Source organism: Tiliqua scincoides, chromosome 1 (assembly GCF_035046505.1).
Source record: "Tiliqua scincoides isolate rTilSci1 chromosome 1, rTilSci1.hap2, whole genome shotgun sequence".
In the NCBI taxonomy this organism is placed as follows: domain Eukaryota; kingdom Metazoa; phylum Chordata; class Lepidosauria; order Squamata; family Scincidae; genus Tiliqua; species Tiliqua scincoides.
Genome location: NC_089821.1, coordinates 247636058 through 247651483, shown reverse-complemented (window position 1 = coordinate 247651483; position 15426 = coordinate 247636058). Strand labels below are relative to the sequence as shown.

The 15426-nt window shown below is 38.9% G+C and overlaps 1 protein-coding gene across 3 annotated transcripts in view; it reads right to left on the bottom strand.

Annotated features, from left to right (window-relative positions):
• Positions 1-15426, bottom strand: part of CDC42BPA (CDC42 binding protein kinase alpha) — a 198151-nt gene that overhangs the window by 52743 nt on the left and 129982 nt on the right. For all 3 annotated transcript variants that reach the window (XM_066618681.1, XM_066618680.1, XM_066618682.1), the window contains exons 16-20: positions 13079-13184; positions 9435-9559; positions 4228-4333; positions 3067-3215; positions 1338-1429 (exon numbers count right to left, since the gene is read on the bottom strand). In XM_066618681.1, coding sequence (XP_066474778.1) covers positions 1338-1429; positions 3067-3215; positions 4228-4333; positions 9435-9559; positions 13079-13184 — 578 coding nt within the window. The remainder of the gene's footprint in view (positions 1-1337; positions 1430-3066; positions 3216-4227; positions 4334-9434; positions 9560-13078; positions 13185-15426) is intronic.

Genomic DNA, 15426 nt, shown 5'->3' with positions numbered 1-15426 from the left:
GGAGACCCCTGATCTAGAGGAAATACTGTTTCTCACTGTGGGCTTTTGTGACGCTCAGAAGCTCACAGAACGTGTAAGTAACTCAATACTTTTCTGTAGTATTTTCTCAATGTTCACAAAACATATAATTTTACAAATCTCAGTCATTAACTGCAGTTTTCCAAGTTAAAAAAAACTCCAAACATTATAGCCTTTCCTCATGAGGGAGGTGCTCCAGTTAGCCTCTTTTGCATCTTTTTCACCTCTAAATATCCTTCTTCATTTGTGACCACCTGAACTGCATACAGTAGTCCAAATGTGGCTGCACTATAGATTTGCATAGTGCCATTCTAATACTAGCAGACATATTCTCAATTCTGTGCCTAATTACCCCAGCATGGATTTGCCTTCTATACAGCTGCTGCACACTGGGTCAACTTTTTCATTGGGTTACCTATATTGATGCCAAAATCTCTTCCCTGGTTTATCACTGTTACTTGAAACATCATTAGGGATACACGAAGCTCGGATTTTTTGCCCTCGTATGCATCAACTTATAATTATTTACATTGACTAACATTTGTTATTTGGTTGTCCATTCACCAGTTTGGAGAGGTACTTTGGAAATACTTTACAATCTGTTTTGGTTTTTACCACCCTGTACAGTTTTGAATCATCTGCAAATTTGGTGAACTCAATCACCATATACCATGCTGGTGTAAAAGGAAATGAATAATTCAACTCCTCCATTCAATGACTGAACTGAACAGCACAAAGACTATCTTCATAACTCCAACTAACTATACAAAAATCTATATTTGAACTCTCAAGTAAACGAAACAATTACAGTTGCAATCCACAAAACATTTACAATGAAGAAGCTCCACCAACCGCAGAAGGCTATTTTGAGTAAACAGCCTGTGGTCTAGAATGATTAATGATCCATAATTTGAAATGGTCTCTTGATCATGAAGTACACCCTATGACTAGGATGTAACTAGTCATTTAGGTCTGTCAACATCCTTCTGTTAAATAGTTCTGGAATATAACATAACTCCTACAGAATATTCTGTGTTGCTAGATCTTACAGAGTGAGTAACTGCTATATACAAAGTTGACAGCATCAGGACTGGAACAAAAGTAAGTTATGTTTCAAGTACTCCAAGAGAACACAAGATAAATGTGCTTCTGTATTTTTATAACAGCTGTGGGTACATCTTATCATGCAGGAGCTCTGACAACATTTTAAGAGCCAGAATTTTCAGAATTCAAATACTTTCAGCACACTGCAAGAGGACATTCTTCTTTGATAAGATATACCCAAGACTGAGGAGTGGATTGGACACCAAGTTCCATACCCTTTTCTGATCGGAGTTCTTCTGTCTCTTTTTTCAGTCTCTCTATTTCTGACAACAGGTCAGAGTTCTTCTTATCAGCTTCCTGTAGTTTACTTTAATCAAACAAACAAAATAGAGAAGTATCCAGTTAATAAGGTCTGTGTGTAAAGTTTTGAACACCATTTGCAACACATCAACGATAGCAAAGTTGCACTTCCAAACAAACAATATTAACATTGGGGGAAAGAGTTCTATTTTTGTAACGAACTTTGGAAAGAGAATGAAAGGTTTTACATGTTTCTGTTTCGTGAGTAATAGTATGAACGTTTCACCTGGGAATGCAAAGATATGATTCTCATTTTCAAATCCAACTCTGATAATTGTTTAATACTGTTTCATTGCAATCGTGCAATTCATGAGATGAACCATACATCGTATGTATTATATTTTTTACCAGATGCGATTCCACAAAATTATTTTGCTGATTTAGGTTTCACAGTGGTTTGTTAAACTGCTGAAGTTGTCTTTCTCCAGCAAAAAAAAAAAATTAAAAAAAATGGCAGAAAAGGATAATTGGTGCTCTGCCAATGTGCTTTATTCAAAGTTGGAAGGTTATGTCTATATGGCAGTTGCAAACAACACTGAGGTGCATGCTGCTGGATTGCCACATAAAGGCCAGAGACTTCCCATGTGCATCAGCAGATCCCACTGGCCCTGCTGAAGTAAATAAGTTGGTGGGAGAAGTGGGGGGGGGGGGGTTGGGGGTTTGGGCGGAATACGGAAGTAACTGGGACAGAGGGCAGATCAGGTCTGGGAACGAATTCGCTAACACAGGTTTAGTTAGACTCTGCCACTGCAGAAACTAACCCCCCAGGTAAAGGAACAAATGTTCCCTCACCCTGAGGAGACCTCCATAACAACCCCCCCTCCCCCGAGGAGGCAGTGGTGGACAATCTGGCACTGTTGCATTGGTGGGGGGAAATAGAATTAGGCTCTTAGACTATCACACTCTAATATGCTAGCAAACAAATGTCAGTTTTATCAGTGAAATTCGTTATAGGAAATGTGAGCTGGAGTCTTCCTACTCATTTCAATTTTATAAGATACTAATAAATCTTTGCAATAATAATGATTGAATAACTAGCATTAAACAAACAAAATACTAGCATTTGTCTTTGAGACACTTTCCCTACTCAACAAATGATCTAATTCAATGATTCCCAAACTTTATATCATTGGGACCCACCTAAAAAAGTTTCACTTTACCAGCTGCTCAAGTCTCTGTGGCTATAATAGTGATTGGACAACAGTGCTCCCCAAGTAGCAGGTTGTTTAACCCTTGATGCATATAGTCTAATCTACCCTATCAGTTTTGCGAACAGCCAAAAATTGGCTGTGGTGGGCCATGAAACCACAGTTTGAGAACCACTGATCTAATTAAATAAAAGAGGTCAAAGAATAAAGGAAGGAAACTATCTCACAGACAATCTCACTAATCCATCAGAAATGTCAAAGGAATGCTTCTGATTATTCTATTTACAATAAATATCCTCAAAGCTTCTTAGGAATTATAGATTCTAAAATATTTTTTTCAATGAACTGTAAACTATAAAAGATCTTGCTTGTTTGCTTGAACTACTGTGTCAGTCCAGCCACATTTTGGCAAGCAATATAGGTTACGATTTATCAGGATGCTTTTGTACGAAGAAATCCTAGCAAGCTGCCATTTCCATTCAAATCATTGTCTTACCATTCTGTAGCAATATTACAAGCTTTAACTTTATTTAACTCCTCTTGAATTGCTTGTTTGGCTCGTATTTCTGCATCAAGGGCTGACTGTAGTTCTAACCTCGCAGACATATCCAGTTTTGCAAAGCGGCGCATCTTCCAGGGCATGTCCTAAAATGACAGGACATTTATTTTTAGTCTAGGAGTTGTTACACTTCAGACTATCAGTCTTCCAAAAGGAGTTTTGGCACCTCCCCAATTACATTATCCTTTTGTTCTGAGAAACAAAAAACTACTGATATCTTCACACTTGTACAGACAATAGTAGCTTTATGAAATATTTTATTTATGGCATGGATTACAATAACAAATACTTATATGGCTTGTTCACCAGAAAAACTAAGCATTTAAAGAGAAATTTCCTGTGACAAAAAAAAAGTTTATACTGGTGGTCTAATGGAAACATCCTCTCACACAAGCACGTATATCTCAACTGGAATAAATACATTTCTATTTTATCACCAATAGCAACAAGTGCCTGCAAGACAGACAGTTCATATGCTACTAATTACAGACAGAAAAAGATGCAACTAGACATAGTGACAGCAGATGCATCTCCCAAGATTTTTAAAAAGAACAGCAGCAGCTGTGGAAGCACCAAAATCCAACTGGGACTGTGGCATTTCCTGTGGAACAGGAAGGGATGTTTAACACTTTCAGTGGCTTGCCCTGTATGGCAAAAATGACAATGCCAAGGAAACGCCTCCAGTGTCATAATTATTGTCCTAATTCAGGCTTCCCCACAGATTTTAATCACTTAATTTAAAAAACAGGAGATACTAATTATGAATCTCAGATATCCAGCTGGGCTCTAAGGGAAGAGAAAGCAGCATGTGTGTTCACAAGAATTTAGGGCACTAAATGATTTTTGCATAGCATTAGGTTACAGTTTTACAGGTATGCTACATATTCAGCAAGGACTGAGCACAACCCAGTACTCCTAAAAATTTGTGGCAAATCTGATACAACACTCCTGCAAGGTATTTTTGTTTGTTTGTTAAATTATTACTATTATTATTATTACCCTGGCATAGCAGTTGATAAAACCTATTCTAACCCGTCTTTGATGGTATATAATACTTGACAGCCAGATTAAGAATTATAAAGGAAATCATTGGCTTACTGTTGCTCTTGCACCCAAACTGGAGTTCCTCAGGGCCTCTAGTTCTTCAGTCATTTTGGAGGCTAAAGCTTGAAGGTAGCCTCGAGCATCCTTTTCATCACTTACCCTAGCCAAGAAACAAAAGCAAAAAAGAGGTAAAAGCAGAGGTTAGATGTTTTTGTCAGATTGTTGTTAGAGATAACGAAGTAGATAAAGAAAGCCACAATGAAAGCTTAACACAATTAAACATGACTGTACAACAGTAATTCACAATTGACCAAATTGTAAGAATTTTTTAGGTTACTTTTAAAATTGTCACCATGAAAACTTCCAGTCTTTCTGACTGGGTGGTGTTGAACTGAATCCAACTATCTATGACTCAGAGTAAACTGACATAATTATTGATGCTCACGCACAGCCCCCATTTATTTCAGTGTGGCCAGAGTGTAATCTTTGAAGACAGTGATCTTTCAGTATTATGCAACACTGTCATTTTCTATCTTGCTTAGTATTTATTTAGTTGTTTTCAATCAAATGAGTGACTCAAAACAGTAATATTGTAGAATTAGTGGGATCCATGAAACTTAGTGGTAGATAAGAGAGTTTCTCTCTGATTGGCAAATAGTGTTCACCTGTTACCATCAACATACAGGTCCAGCCTATTTATACACAGATTTGACTCAACACAAATGGCCCCTGCAAATGAGAAGGAATGTGCTGATCCCTGGAGAAGGGAAAAAAGCCATCCCTTTAAAATCAGTTTAAAAAACTGAATAGTCCTTTAACAATAGCCTCTTTAAGGAGAGACAGAGAGGGCAGCTGGCTGACAATCCATCAATCCTTTTCTCCCCAGTGGACCCGTCCCTTCCCTCTGAGCATGTGAAAGAAAGGTGATCCCTTTGCATTGGTGAAGGGAGGAACTGAGTGTAAGCTCTCAGCTCTTTGTAAACTCTTGGAGGAGGACTGATTGATGGATTGTCTTGTTAATGACTCTTATCTTACATCACAAAGGTCAGCAAGGCTGTTTTAAAATCAATGGAGCAAAGAAACTTTGTTTTTTAAATTGATTTGCTATAGTGCGTTTTTTGCCATCCCGGTGAGTGCTTGGAATGAAACCCACGCAAATAATTAGTCCCAACCTATAGTTTCATCCAGAGCAGAAGGTTTTCTTTTCTTTTGTGTCATCCTTGGGTAGAAGCAGCATATAAGGACTCAAGCACCACCACTGCTGCCACTTAGGCTGCAATCCTATAAACCAGTGGTTCTCGCACATTTAGCATCGGGACCCACTCTTTAGAATGAGAATCTGTCAGGACCCACCAGAAGTGATGTCATGACTGGAATTGACATCATCAAGCAGTAAAATGTTTAACAATCCTAGGCTGCAATCCTACCCACACTTACCCAGGAGTAAGTCCCATTGACTATCATTGTTAAAAGAATATACATAGTAGCTTGTTGAATGAACAGGTCTGTAACATTTTCCCAAATGCAGTTACATTCCATCAAGCCTCATATATTGAAAATAAAATATTGAAATGAATGGGGACCCACCTGAAATTGGTTCGCAACCCACCTAGTGGGTCCCTACCCACATTTTGAGAAACACTGCTATAAATTCTTCCATTGAGCTTACTTTTGAATACACATGCATAGGATTCCTCTGTTATACTAGGATTTATCAATCTAAGCTGTAGCAGGCCCCTGGCACCTAATCTCAGTGGAAGTAGCCAACTACTCTCTGGTTGTTGCCCTGACTATTTAGCCTGGGGTTCTGAAGTCTGCTTATCCTGATGGTGATGGCAACAATGGTATGCTGTTGTCTTGGTGGTAAGGGCGCAGTTTTTTCACTGATTTTAAAATTGTAGGGGGAACAGTCAGATAAAGAAGGAACAGGTGCAAACTGGAATTGCTAATAGTTAATTGTTTTGTAATTGTTAACAAACTGTTAACAAACATACTGTTAACAGTTTTTGAAATGCAAACAATTAATAATAAAATATTTATGGATAGCTAACATTATTGCATTTGCAAATGAGTAAATTTGCATTAAGTATAGTGAAACCCTTTCTTATCATCCAGCAGGAAATTTACAACCAGATGCAATAGGGCAGTGGTGCCCAAACATTTTAAAACCGGGTCCCACTTTTTAAAATAATACTTTATTGGGGCCCACCTGGGTTTATGATACTTTCAAAAAGGAGCTCTAGAAAGAAATAATACAAGTAATGGAAACTAGAAAAAAAATGCTCAAACATTTATCTCCCTATATTTGCACATGCCTGTAAACTGCATGAGTTCAGCTCTTTACAGGGCAATTAGCAGCTATATGATTTTTGAATAACCTCAGGGCTTGAGGCAATTAGTTATCTGATCTTTACATTACCCACATTTTCACTGAAGGCTCTTCTTGGCTGCTATGGAACAAAAAATCGGGTTGTGGTCAACCACTGCAGCATTGTGATTTCCTATGTTCCTCAAAGAAAGTCATTTTAAACACTACTGCTAAAGATATTCTAACTTGCAAAAATCAATCTCTATCATGTTAGAATTTAGAATGAGATTTTATTTCAAAGCTTTCTTTTCCCCCAAGAGTTCATAAATACTGAAAAGTGTTTCAAATAATAGAGCAGTGAAACATTCCTGCAATTTTTCTGTACCTGCAACATTAGAGAATATGAGCAAGGAGAGGGGAATGTCAGGACAATACAAGAACTAACTACAAGTACTGTACAGAATTTTGAAGGCTATAAATACTAAAAATAGGGGAAATCAGTTAAGGTAATTTAAAGTAAATCTGAAAAAACCTGGAGGAAGTGCATACAGCTTGCAAAGATAGTTCTCATCTGTTCAGAAAAGGGAATGTTTCAAATCCTTTCCATTTATCCTATTTTCAGACTTGTATCCTTGGTTGCCAATCCAAATCCATCAATCTGAGATTTCTGCAAGTCTGAGCATAGTTCCTCCTCCTGTCCCATCTGTGCTGAACTGATGGCAATTTTTATAAAGCAGATTTCATGTTCTGAGTTTTTACAGTTCAAAATGTCCTTTTTCAGACTTTTCCAGTGATCAGAGTGTGTTGAATTACACATGTACAAAATTTCAGCTGTCCTTCCATTGAGAAAGTACCCTTTATCATTTTAATATCCATTTAGTGGGAGAAAATGGACCCCAATCCTTGGATTTTAACTATATACAGTTTTTTGAAACAAACTTCAGAGTTTGGCTCTCATCCAGAGTTTCAGTGCCTGTGATGATTTGAAGAATGGCACTGGAAAGAGCAGGCAAACCACTGTGAACCCTTTAGTCACTTTTAAAAAACACAGTTAACCAGTAGGTTGCTCCATATGGTTAAATGATAGAGTTATTTTAACCATGTGATAGTTAACCAGTAGGTTACTGCCATAGGGTTAAATGCTGCCATAGAGTTAACTGATGCTCAGCACCTTTCTCTTAGCCTGGGGTCTGTTAGCTGGTAGACCTCAATGCAGGATTACCTGCAGAAAGGAAAATGTCTGAGATCAACATCTGCTTTCCAGTCCCCACCCCACAAACCTTCACTCACCCAACCCACTCTGAAAACACTAACCGGATAATTCTCAAGGAAGTAGGAGGCACTCACTCTACCTAGTATGAAGCATTACAGTAGGCAGGTTGTTTATTCAAGAAAAGCTTTATGGACATATAAAGGGGAAAATGAAAAATGGAAGACAAACCGTCAAAGTCTATATATGAGATCAGAGGCAAAGTGCAAAAAAAAAGTTTCTAACTGAACTGAGTTCACTTACAATGTAGATGAATAAGCTTGTAACTCTCTCTTGGAACTAGAGGGATAGGGCAAGTCTGGAATTCACTCTCTCCTTGCTGGACAGCACCAGGCTTTTCCTTGACCTGGCAGAAATCTTTGCAAGCCAGTGTCAATTAGGCTGCACCTTCTTTCCCTTTTGGGGGAGAGAGTGCCCCCCCCAATATGACAGGTTGGTTTAAACTGAAGGGACCCAGAAATTTTCCTGCTGCCAAGTCCTATGGGTTGATTTGGACAAATAACCAGCTGCTAATCTCAGCAGGGATCAAGGGAGTTTTGGTTAAGGTTTTTTGTTCCTGTTAGTGTCACCAGACAGGCTGATGCTCTCACTACATATTTTTATACAGGTATTTATATCCTAGGTAAAGCCTACCTTTGGTATATGCAGCAGAATATTGACAGAATGGTGAAAGTGACCGGCTGACTCCTAAGTCAGTATCAGAATACTCAGCTAGGGTGTCACTGAAGAAGAGAGTAGCCTGCTCACTACAGAGCCCAGCATACACTGACCAACCATACCTGAGAGCCAAAGTTATTCCAAGAGGCAATACAGTTAGATTGGATAAAAGGTCACAGCCTAGCTAAGGCTGTTTCCCTAAAAAGACTATGTTTATTCTTTCTCACTTTAATGCAAACATTAAATGACACAGCTGCTGTGAAAGTAGATAAGATGGACACAAACAGCTTAAAAATAAGTCTGCTACAAAACGCTAATATTAATCAGTGTAAGTGATCTCTGGAAATGTTTAGGTACACATTGGTTTCAGGAGCTATATTTTAGCATTTTGAATCATATGCAACATTACTGCAAAAATATCTGTTTTCTAACCGTCTAAATTCACAGCCTCCTCTCAGAGCAATGTAACAACTGTGGACCAAGGCAATGTCATTTTTACAGAAGTGTTACTAGAAAGAGTTACTGGAAGGCAACTTTGTATTTTGCACTTAAGAATGTCAGTTTTATGCTCTCCATTAAGGTGGATAAGCTTCCTGGGTGACCTTGAGCAGTCATTATCTCTCAATCTCACCTACTTTACAGTGATGTCATGAGAACTAAAGAAGAGAAGGAACTACATATACCACCCTGAGCTCCTTGGAGGAAGAGTGGTTTAAAAATGTGACAAATAAATACTTAGATAATTCTACTTTAGAGAATTCTATTTATTCTAGAGAATTCTACAATTAGTGAAGCTACTGGATAGTGATAATTGAAATAAAACTCATTTTCATGGTTGTAACTACAGTCACATTCTTGCAAAGTCATAAACCACACCCACTAGTCCCTTTGTACAGTTTAATGAGAGATGGAGGTTTCTAAAATTTGAAAACAGAACACCAGATAATTAAGGCTTCTTTGAACAAACTAGAAAATGCCTTACATTATGAGACTATGCGCTAGCCAGGATTAGAGGACGTTTCTTACCACTGAATTATCTCCGTGATCTGGGCCTCCCAGTGAGCTACAGATTCTTTTTTGTCAGCAAGATCTCTCATCTCTTCTTCCAGTTGTCGGTTATTCATACTTAGTCTCTCGTACATGGCTGTAAGCTGTATACATTTAAAGACATGATTAATCTTTGTGAAGATGTGATCTTAGCCTGGGGACATGAAGCAGCTTTCCTCTGTGCTTATCATACACTTTTAGAATTAAGAAACATAAGCACAACATGATATAAAAGAAGAGGACAGCACTGGTATTTGGCCCCTCTTGTTTTTCTCCTCACAACTTATATTACCAGAACAGCTGGAGCAGCAGTGTGAAATCAACAATACTATGATTGATTTAGATAAATGAGTATCTATTGTGCATATGGCTTCTCTATAACCAAGGACAGTTGAATGAGTCACACAGCTTGGTTCCATTGTTGGCTATCGAATGTAAAATCTGGATAGGAAAACCATGCTAGGGTACTCACTTGTCAGGGTAAGGTCTATATAAGTATTAATATTCAAACACTGGACTGCCCTTGAGCTTTTCTAGATTCCAACACTGACCATTTGTAGTTTCTCTAAAAATACGTACACCTACCAATACAATAACCTAGATCAGTGGTTCCCAAACCTTTTAACACCAGGACCCACTTTAAAAAAAAAGAAACACTATCAGGACCCACCTAGCTTTACAAAATTTTTAAAAAAGTTTCATTTACAAACTGCTCAGACCTATCTTTTTATCCTTTTTACTATGGTGGGGGGAGGACTGCCTTCTGGAGTATTTGTTGAGCTCCATGTTCACTGGATCCCAGAACGTTTCCCTTCACCTGGCCTTTGATAAGAACAGAGGCACGTTCATCTACTCACAAACAAACATGTGCATATGGCTCAATTTCACTTTCCATAAGGCTCACTTTCCATAAGGGCACCAGGATGAGGTCTCTTGTTATCTGGTGTGCTCCCTGGGGCATTTGGTGGGCCGCTGTGAGATACAGGAAGCTGGACTAGATGGGCCTATGGCCTGATCCAGTGGGGCTGTTCTTATGTTCTTATGTTCTCAATATATTTTATTTGTTCGCTATCAGCTTGTCAGTTTTGCAACTCACCAAAAATTGGGTCGCTCACAACCCACAGTTTAGGAACCACTGACTAGATGTAATTTACTTCTAAACAAACACTGCTGCCTTGCAATGTTTCGTAAAAGTCAGTATTTCAGCGATGATGGTAAAATTTGCTTGATAGGAATAAAGAAACATAGCTCAGAACAAAACTTTAGTATTCTGCTGAAATAGTATGCATAACAGACACTGGCTTCTAGTTACAAAAGCCATAAGCTAACTCCAGGATCAGTGGCAGTGTGCCTCTGTATTACAGTTGCAGGGGAGCAACACTGGGAGAAGACAGCTGGTGGGCCTCTGTGGAAAACAAAATGCTAGACGAAATTTATTTACCTTTCCAAGCTCAAGACAGATCACAAAATTCATAACCAATAGATGGGTCTTTGGCCTAATCCAGTTGAACACCTTAAGTTTTTATGTTAAGCACAGTCAGTTTAATTATTAATTATTCCTAACATACAGCTCTTGTCATTATCATCAAAAACTTTCACTTATCACATAAAATTCTTCTCATGTTTCAATCAATTTTTGGTCTTGGGCAAGCTTTTTGCATACAATTACCTATTTTTTTTCCAATTTACTTCACGTAATAGTATTTGCAGTAGCCCTTTCCACTTATTCTTTGTTATAATAATTTTCCTTCAAGTACATCTCAGATTTGTCTTCCATTTCTTAGAAAATGACCTATTATCCTTGATCTTCATACCACAGATCATCCAATTCTATGCAATGTTTCTTACTTAGTTTTCTCTCCAGTATACCTTATACATTTTTTCCAACACCATTCATATTTCCCCAGTTTCTTTTCCTTTATTTCACCCATCACCCATGTGTCACATCCATATAGATCTGCATTTCTCATAAATGTCTTTTCGAATGGAAACTTAATAGATGCTTTTTCATGTAAAATGAGTGTTCACCATATCTGTTCGCTTTAGATCATTCATCTGTATTAAATTTCTGCCCAGATTCTGTATTTAAATTCTCATAGTTGCTTAAAGTGTTTCTCTCTCTCTCTCTCTCTCTCTCTCTCTCTCTCCCTCTCTCTCTGTCAAACACACACACCTGTCGCTAAACAGGGGTCCTTACTAAGCACAATATCTTTGTTTTATTCTTATTCGGATTTAGCCTATGGTTCTGAAAAAACAAATTTGATTTACCGTATTTTTCGCTCCATAAAACATACTTTTCCCCCCAAAAAAGTGGGGGGGGGGGGGAAGTGTGTGCGTCTTATGGAGCGAATACTGCAAAGCTGCAGGCGTTCTCAGGGCAGCAGAGCCTCCTTAGCAGGTGCTTCTGCCCCTGACCAGGGTCCTGCCTGCGCTCAATGGTAATGCAAATGCAAATGCAATGGTAATGCAAATGCAAATTGTAATGCAAATACCGGCGCTCAATGGTAATGCAAATGTTCAGCGCTTAGTGACAATGCACTTGCAGAAAAATACTACAGTACCTCATTCTACCAGTGCAAGGATGATAAGGCAGAAAAGGCTAGCATATAAAATTCCTTTTAAACTAGAGGTAGTAAAATATGCTAAGGAACATGGAAACAGAGCAACGGAGAGACATATTTTATTACACTATTTGGTTCAGAATATTTTTTTTCCTGTTTTCCTCCTCTAAAAACTAGGTGCGTCTTATGGTCAGGTGCGTCTTATAGAGCGAAAAATACAGTAATATCATCCTCATCGTCCCTTACCATTACATTATATCTGCAAGCCATGGAAAAATCCCTTCCCATTTATTTTATTATCCAAATCTACAATGTGTTTTATTCTATTCATTGAATCCTTTATATAAAAGTGTTCTTTATCCACTTCTAAACATTGTACTTCTCATCGTCTCACCATGCATGTTTTATCTTTAATCCACCTTTAATTTAATAAATTATTAAATTTAATTTAATAAATTTAATTTATTAATTAAAAAAATTAAATTTTCTCATTATAGTACAGGCTTTTACTCATACCTCTAGAGTAACTTTGCATCTTCTGAGATAGAAAACACCATGTGGCTCTTGTAATAATCAACATACAAGCATACTGTGTACTAAGCCAGGGTGGTGTAGTGGTTTGGGAGTTGGACTTAGACCTGGATGATCCAGGTTTAAATCCCCCCTCAGCCACAAAGCTTCCTGGGTGACCTTGGGCCAGTCACTTTCTCTCAGCCTCACCTAACTCACAGGGTTGTTGTGAGGACAAGAAAGAAGGGAGGAGCAGCTGTGTAAACCACCCTGAGCTCTTTGGAGAAAGGGCGGTATAAAAATGTGAAAAATAAATAAATAAATAAATAACTACCTTGTTTGTTGTATGAACTCTGAATTGGACTGACTTATACACAGCAGCATTTATTTTAAGCAACCTGCACAGAATCAAATTCATTATGTTTGCAAGTACAGAAATTAGTTATCCAAATTACATTTTTAAACATTGCCCATTGCATCCCCACAATATTCTCCAACTGTCAATTCTCCACATATTTGGCTCAGTATTTTAGATTCATGAACACCACGCACCTTATCAAGCTCACTGGAAAGCTTTTTGTTATCCTCTGTCAGCAGGATCTTCTCCCGTTCATATTTCTGTTTGAACTCTGTTTCAAACTCCTCTCTTTCACTTTGGCTAAGATAGAATGTAAAATACAATCAATCACCTCTGTACATGGAAATATTCAACATTAATCAAACCAGTGGAACTGATGAACAACATAAGGACTGAAATGTATAGTAGCAAAGAGAGAATACAGTGGTACCTCGCATAACGAATGCCTCGCGCACCGAAAAACTCGTAGAACGAAAGTGTTTTGCGAAGTTTGGTAACTTGCACAACGAATTTTTATGACCCGTGCTTCGCAAGATGAATTTTGTTTTGTTTTGTTTTGGTTTGTCTTAAGGGGGGATCTTCATGCCAGTTTATGATCCCGTCCACCCTAGTAAGGGGAGGATCTTCATGTCCGTTTATGATCCCGTCCACCCTAGTACTGTGGTCTGTGGAACTCCTTGCCACAGGATGTGGTGCTGGCGTCTAGCCTAGATGCCTTTAAAGGGGGACAAGTTTCTGGAGGAAAAATCCATTATGGGGTACAAGCCATGATGTGTATGTGCAACCTCCTGATTTTAGAAATGGGCAACGTCAGAATGCCAGATGCAAGGGAGGGCACCAGGATGAGGTCTCTTGTTATCTGGTGTGCTCCCTGGGGCATTTGGTGGGCCGCTGTGAGATACAGGAAGCTGGACTAGATGGAGGCCTATGGCCTCCAGACCTTTCTCTGGAGTCTGGGCTGTCCCCCCTCCCATTTGTGACTTTCCTTACTTGAAGGCAGGCAAACCACTGTGCCTTTGTCCTGTCTGCTAGCTTGGAACCCAAAAGAGGAAAGAGCCTTTCGCTTTCTCTTCCACCAGCTTGGCCCCCAAAGACAGGATGTGCCAGTCCAGCAGGACGTCAGGACACCTCTGAGTTTGGGGACGCTGCTTGCACACTCTAATTATGCTCCAGGTGGGGAATGGTACTGCACTCTACTCCAGTGGGGCTGTTCTTATGTTCTTATGTAAGGGGAGGATCTTCATGTCCCTTTATGATCCCGTCCACCCTAGTAAGGGAAGGATCTTCATGTCCCTTTATGATCCAGTCCACCCTAGTAAGGGGAGGATCTTCATGTCAGTTTATGATCCCGTCCACCCTAGTAAGAAGAGGAACTTCATGTCAGTTTATGTAAGTAAGTCCCATTGTGCTTGCTCCCAGGAAAGTTTGCACAGGATTACAGCCTTCAAACTCTCCACTCAGCATCCCCCCCATCGCTCATTCACCCTCTCACTGCCCCATTTCCTTCACGTTTCCCTCCATGATCACGGCAAAAGCAAGCAATTGAGTCCAGCTGCTCTGTCCTCCCCAGCTTAGAGCACAATCCTGTGCATGTCTCCTCAGAAGTAAGTCCCATTGTGCTTACTCCCAGGAAAGTGTGCACAGGATTACAGCCTTCAAGCTCCCACACAGCATCCCCTCCCCGTTTTTGAAATCCTCTGTACAGTATGTATACCTTTAAAGAGCACTTAATAAACACTTTGTAAACCAAATTTGACTTTGTTCTGACTTTTCTTGCCCATAGGAACGCATTAATTAAATTTCAATGCATTCCTATGGGAAAACGCGCTTCGCAAAACGAAAAACTCGCATAATGAAAGGACTCGTGGAATGGATTAATTTCGTTATGCGAGGCACCACTGTATTATGCACTAATCCATACATTCACTGAAACTGAAATAACTTGATTATCCAGTTACCTTCAGTGTGATGAACCAAAGTGCTCCATGCGGCACTATACAAATTAACTTAGCTTTAATGTGGAATTATCAGAGTCCCAGTCAGCACACACTTGCCCTTATATCTTACAGTCATTTTTAATTTGACTTCTAAAATTTATGAATTATCAGAACAAAACACACTGGGTGCACACCAGTGAAAGTTAAACATGCCTAAATCTCATTGAAACAATGAGATTTAAGTACACAGTTAAAAATCCCATTAATTTCAATTGGAATTAGGCAGGCCTGAAGTGTCTGGATGACACCCAATCCTGTTTTAATGCTATGAGACAGTTTCCATGAATCCCAAACATTCACAGTTAAAAGATGAACGTTCTAATTCAATATGCTTATTCATTTTTATCTCTGCAATTCTGAAGCTCAGCCAATGCAAAAGAAAAAGTGGCCATATATGGTGCCTGGGTCTGTAAAATTTCCATGCATGAAGATTCCCATTAGGTTAATAACATTGGTCTAATTATGAGAAAACCCAAATGTCTGAAACACACACAGGTCAATTTACCAGGCCCAAGATGATATCTGCTTCAACTTGAGCCATGCGC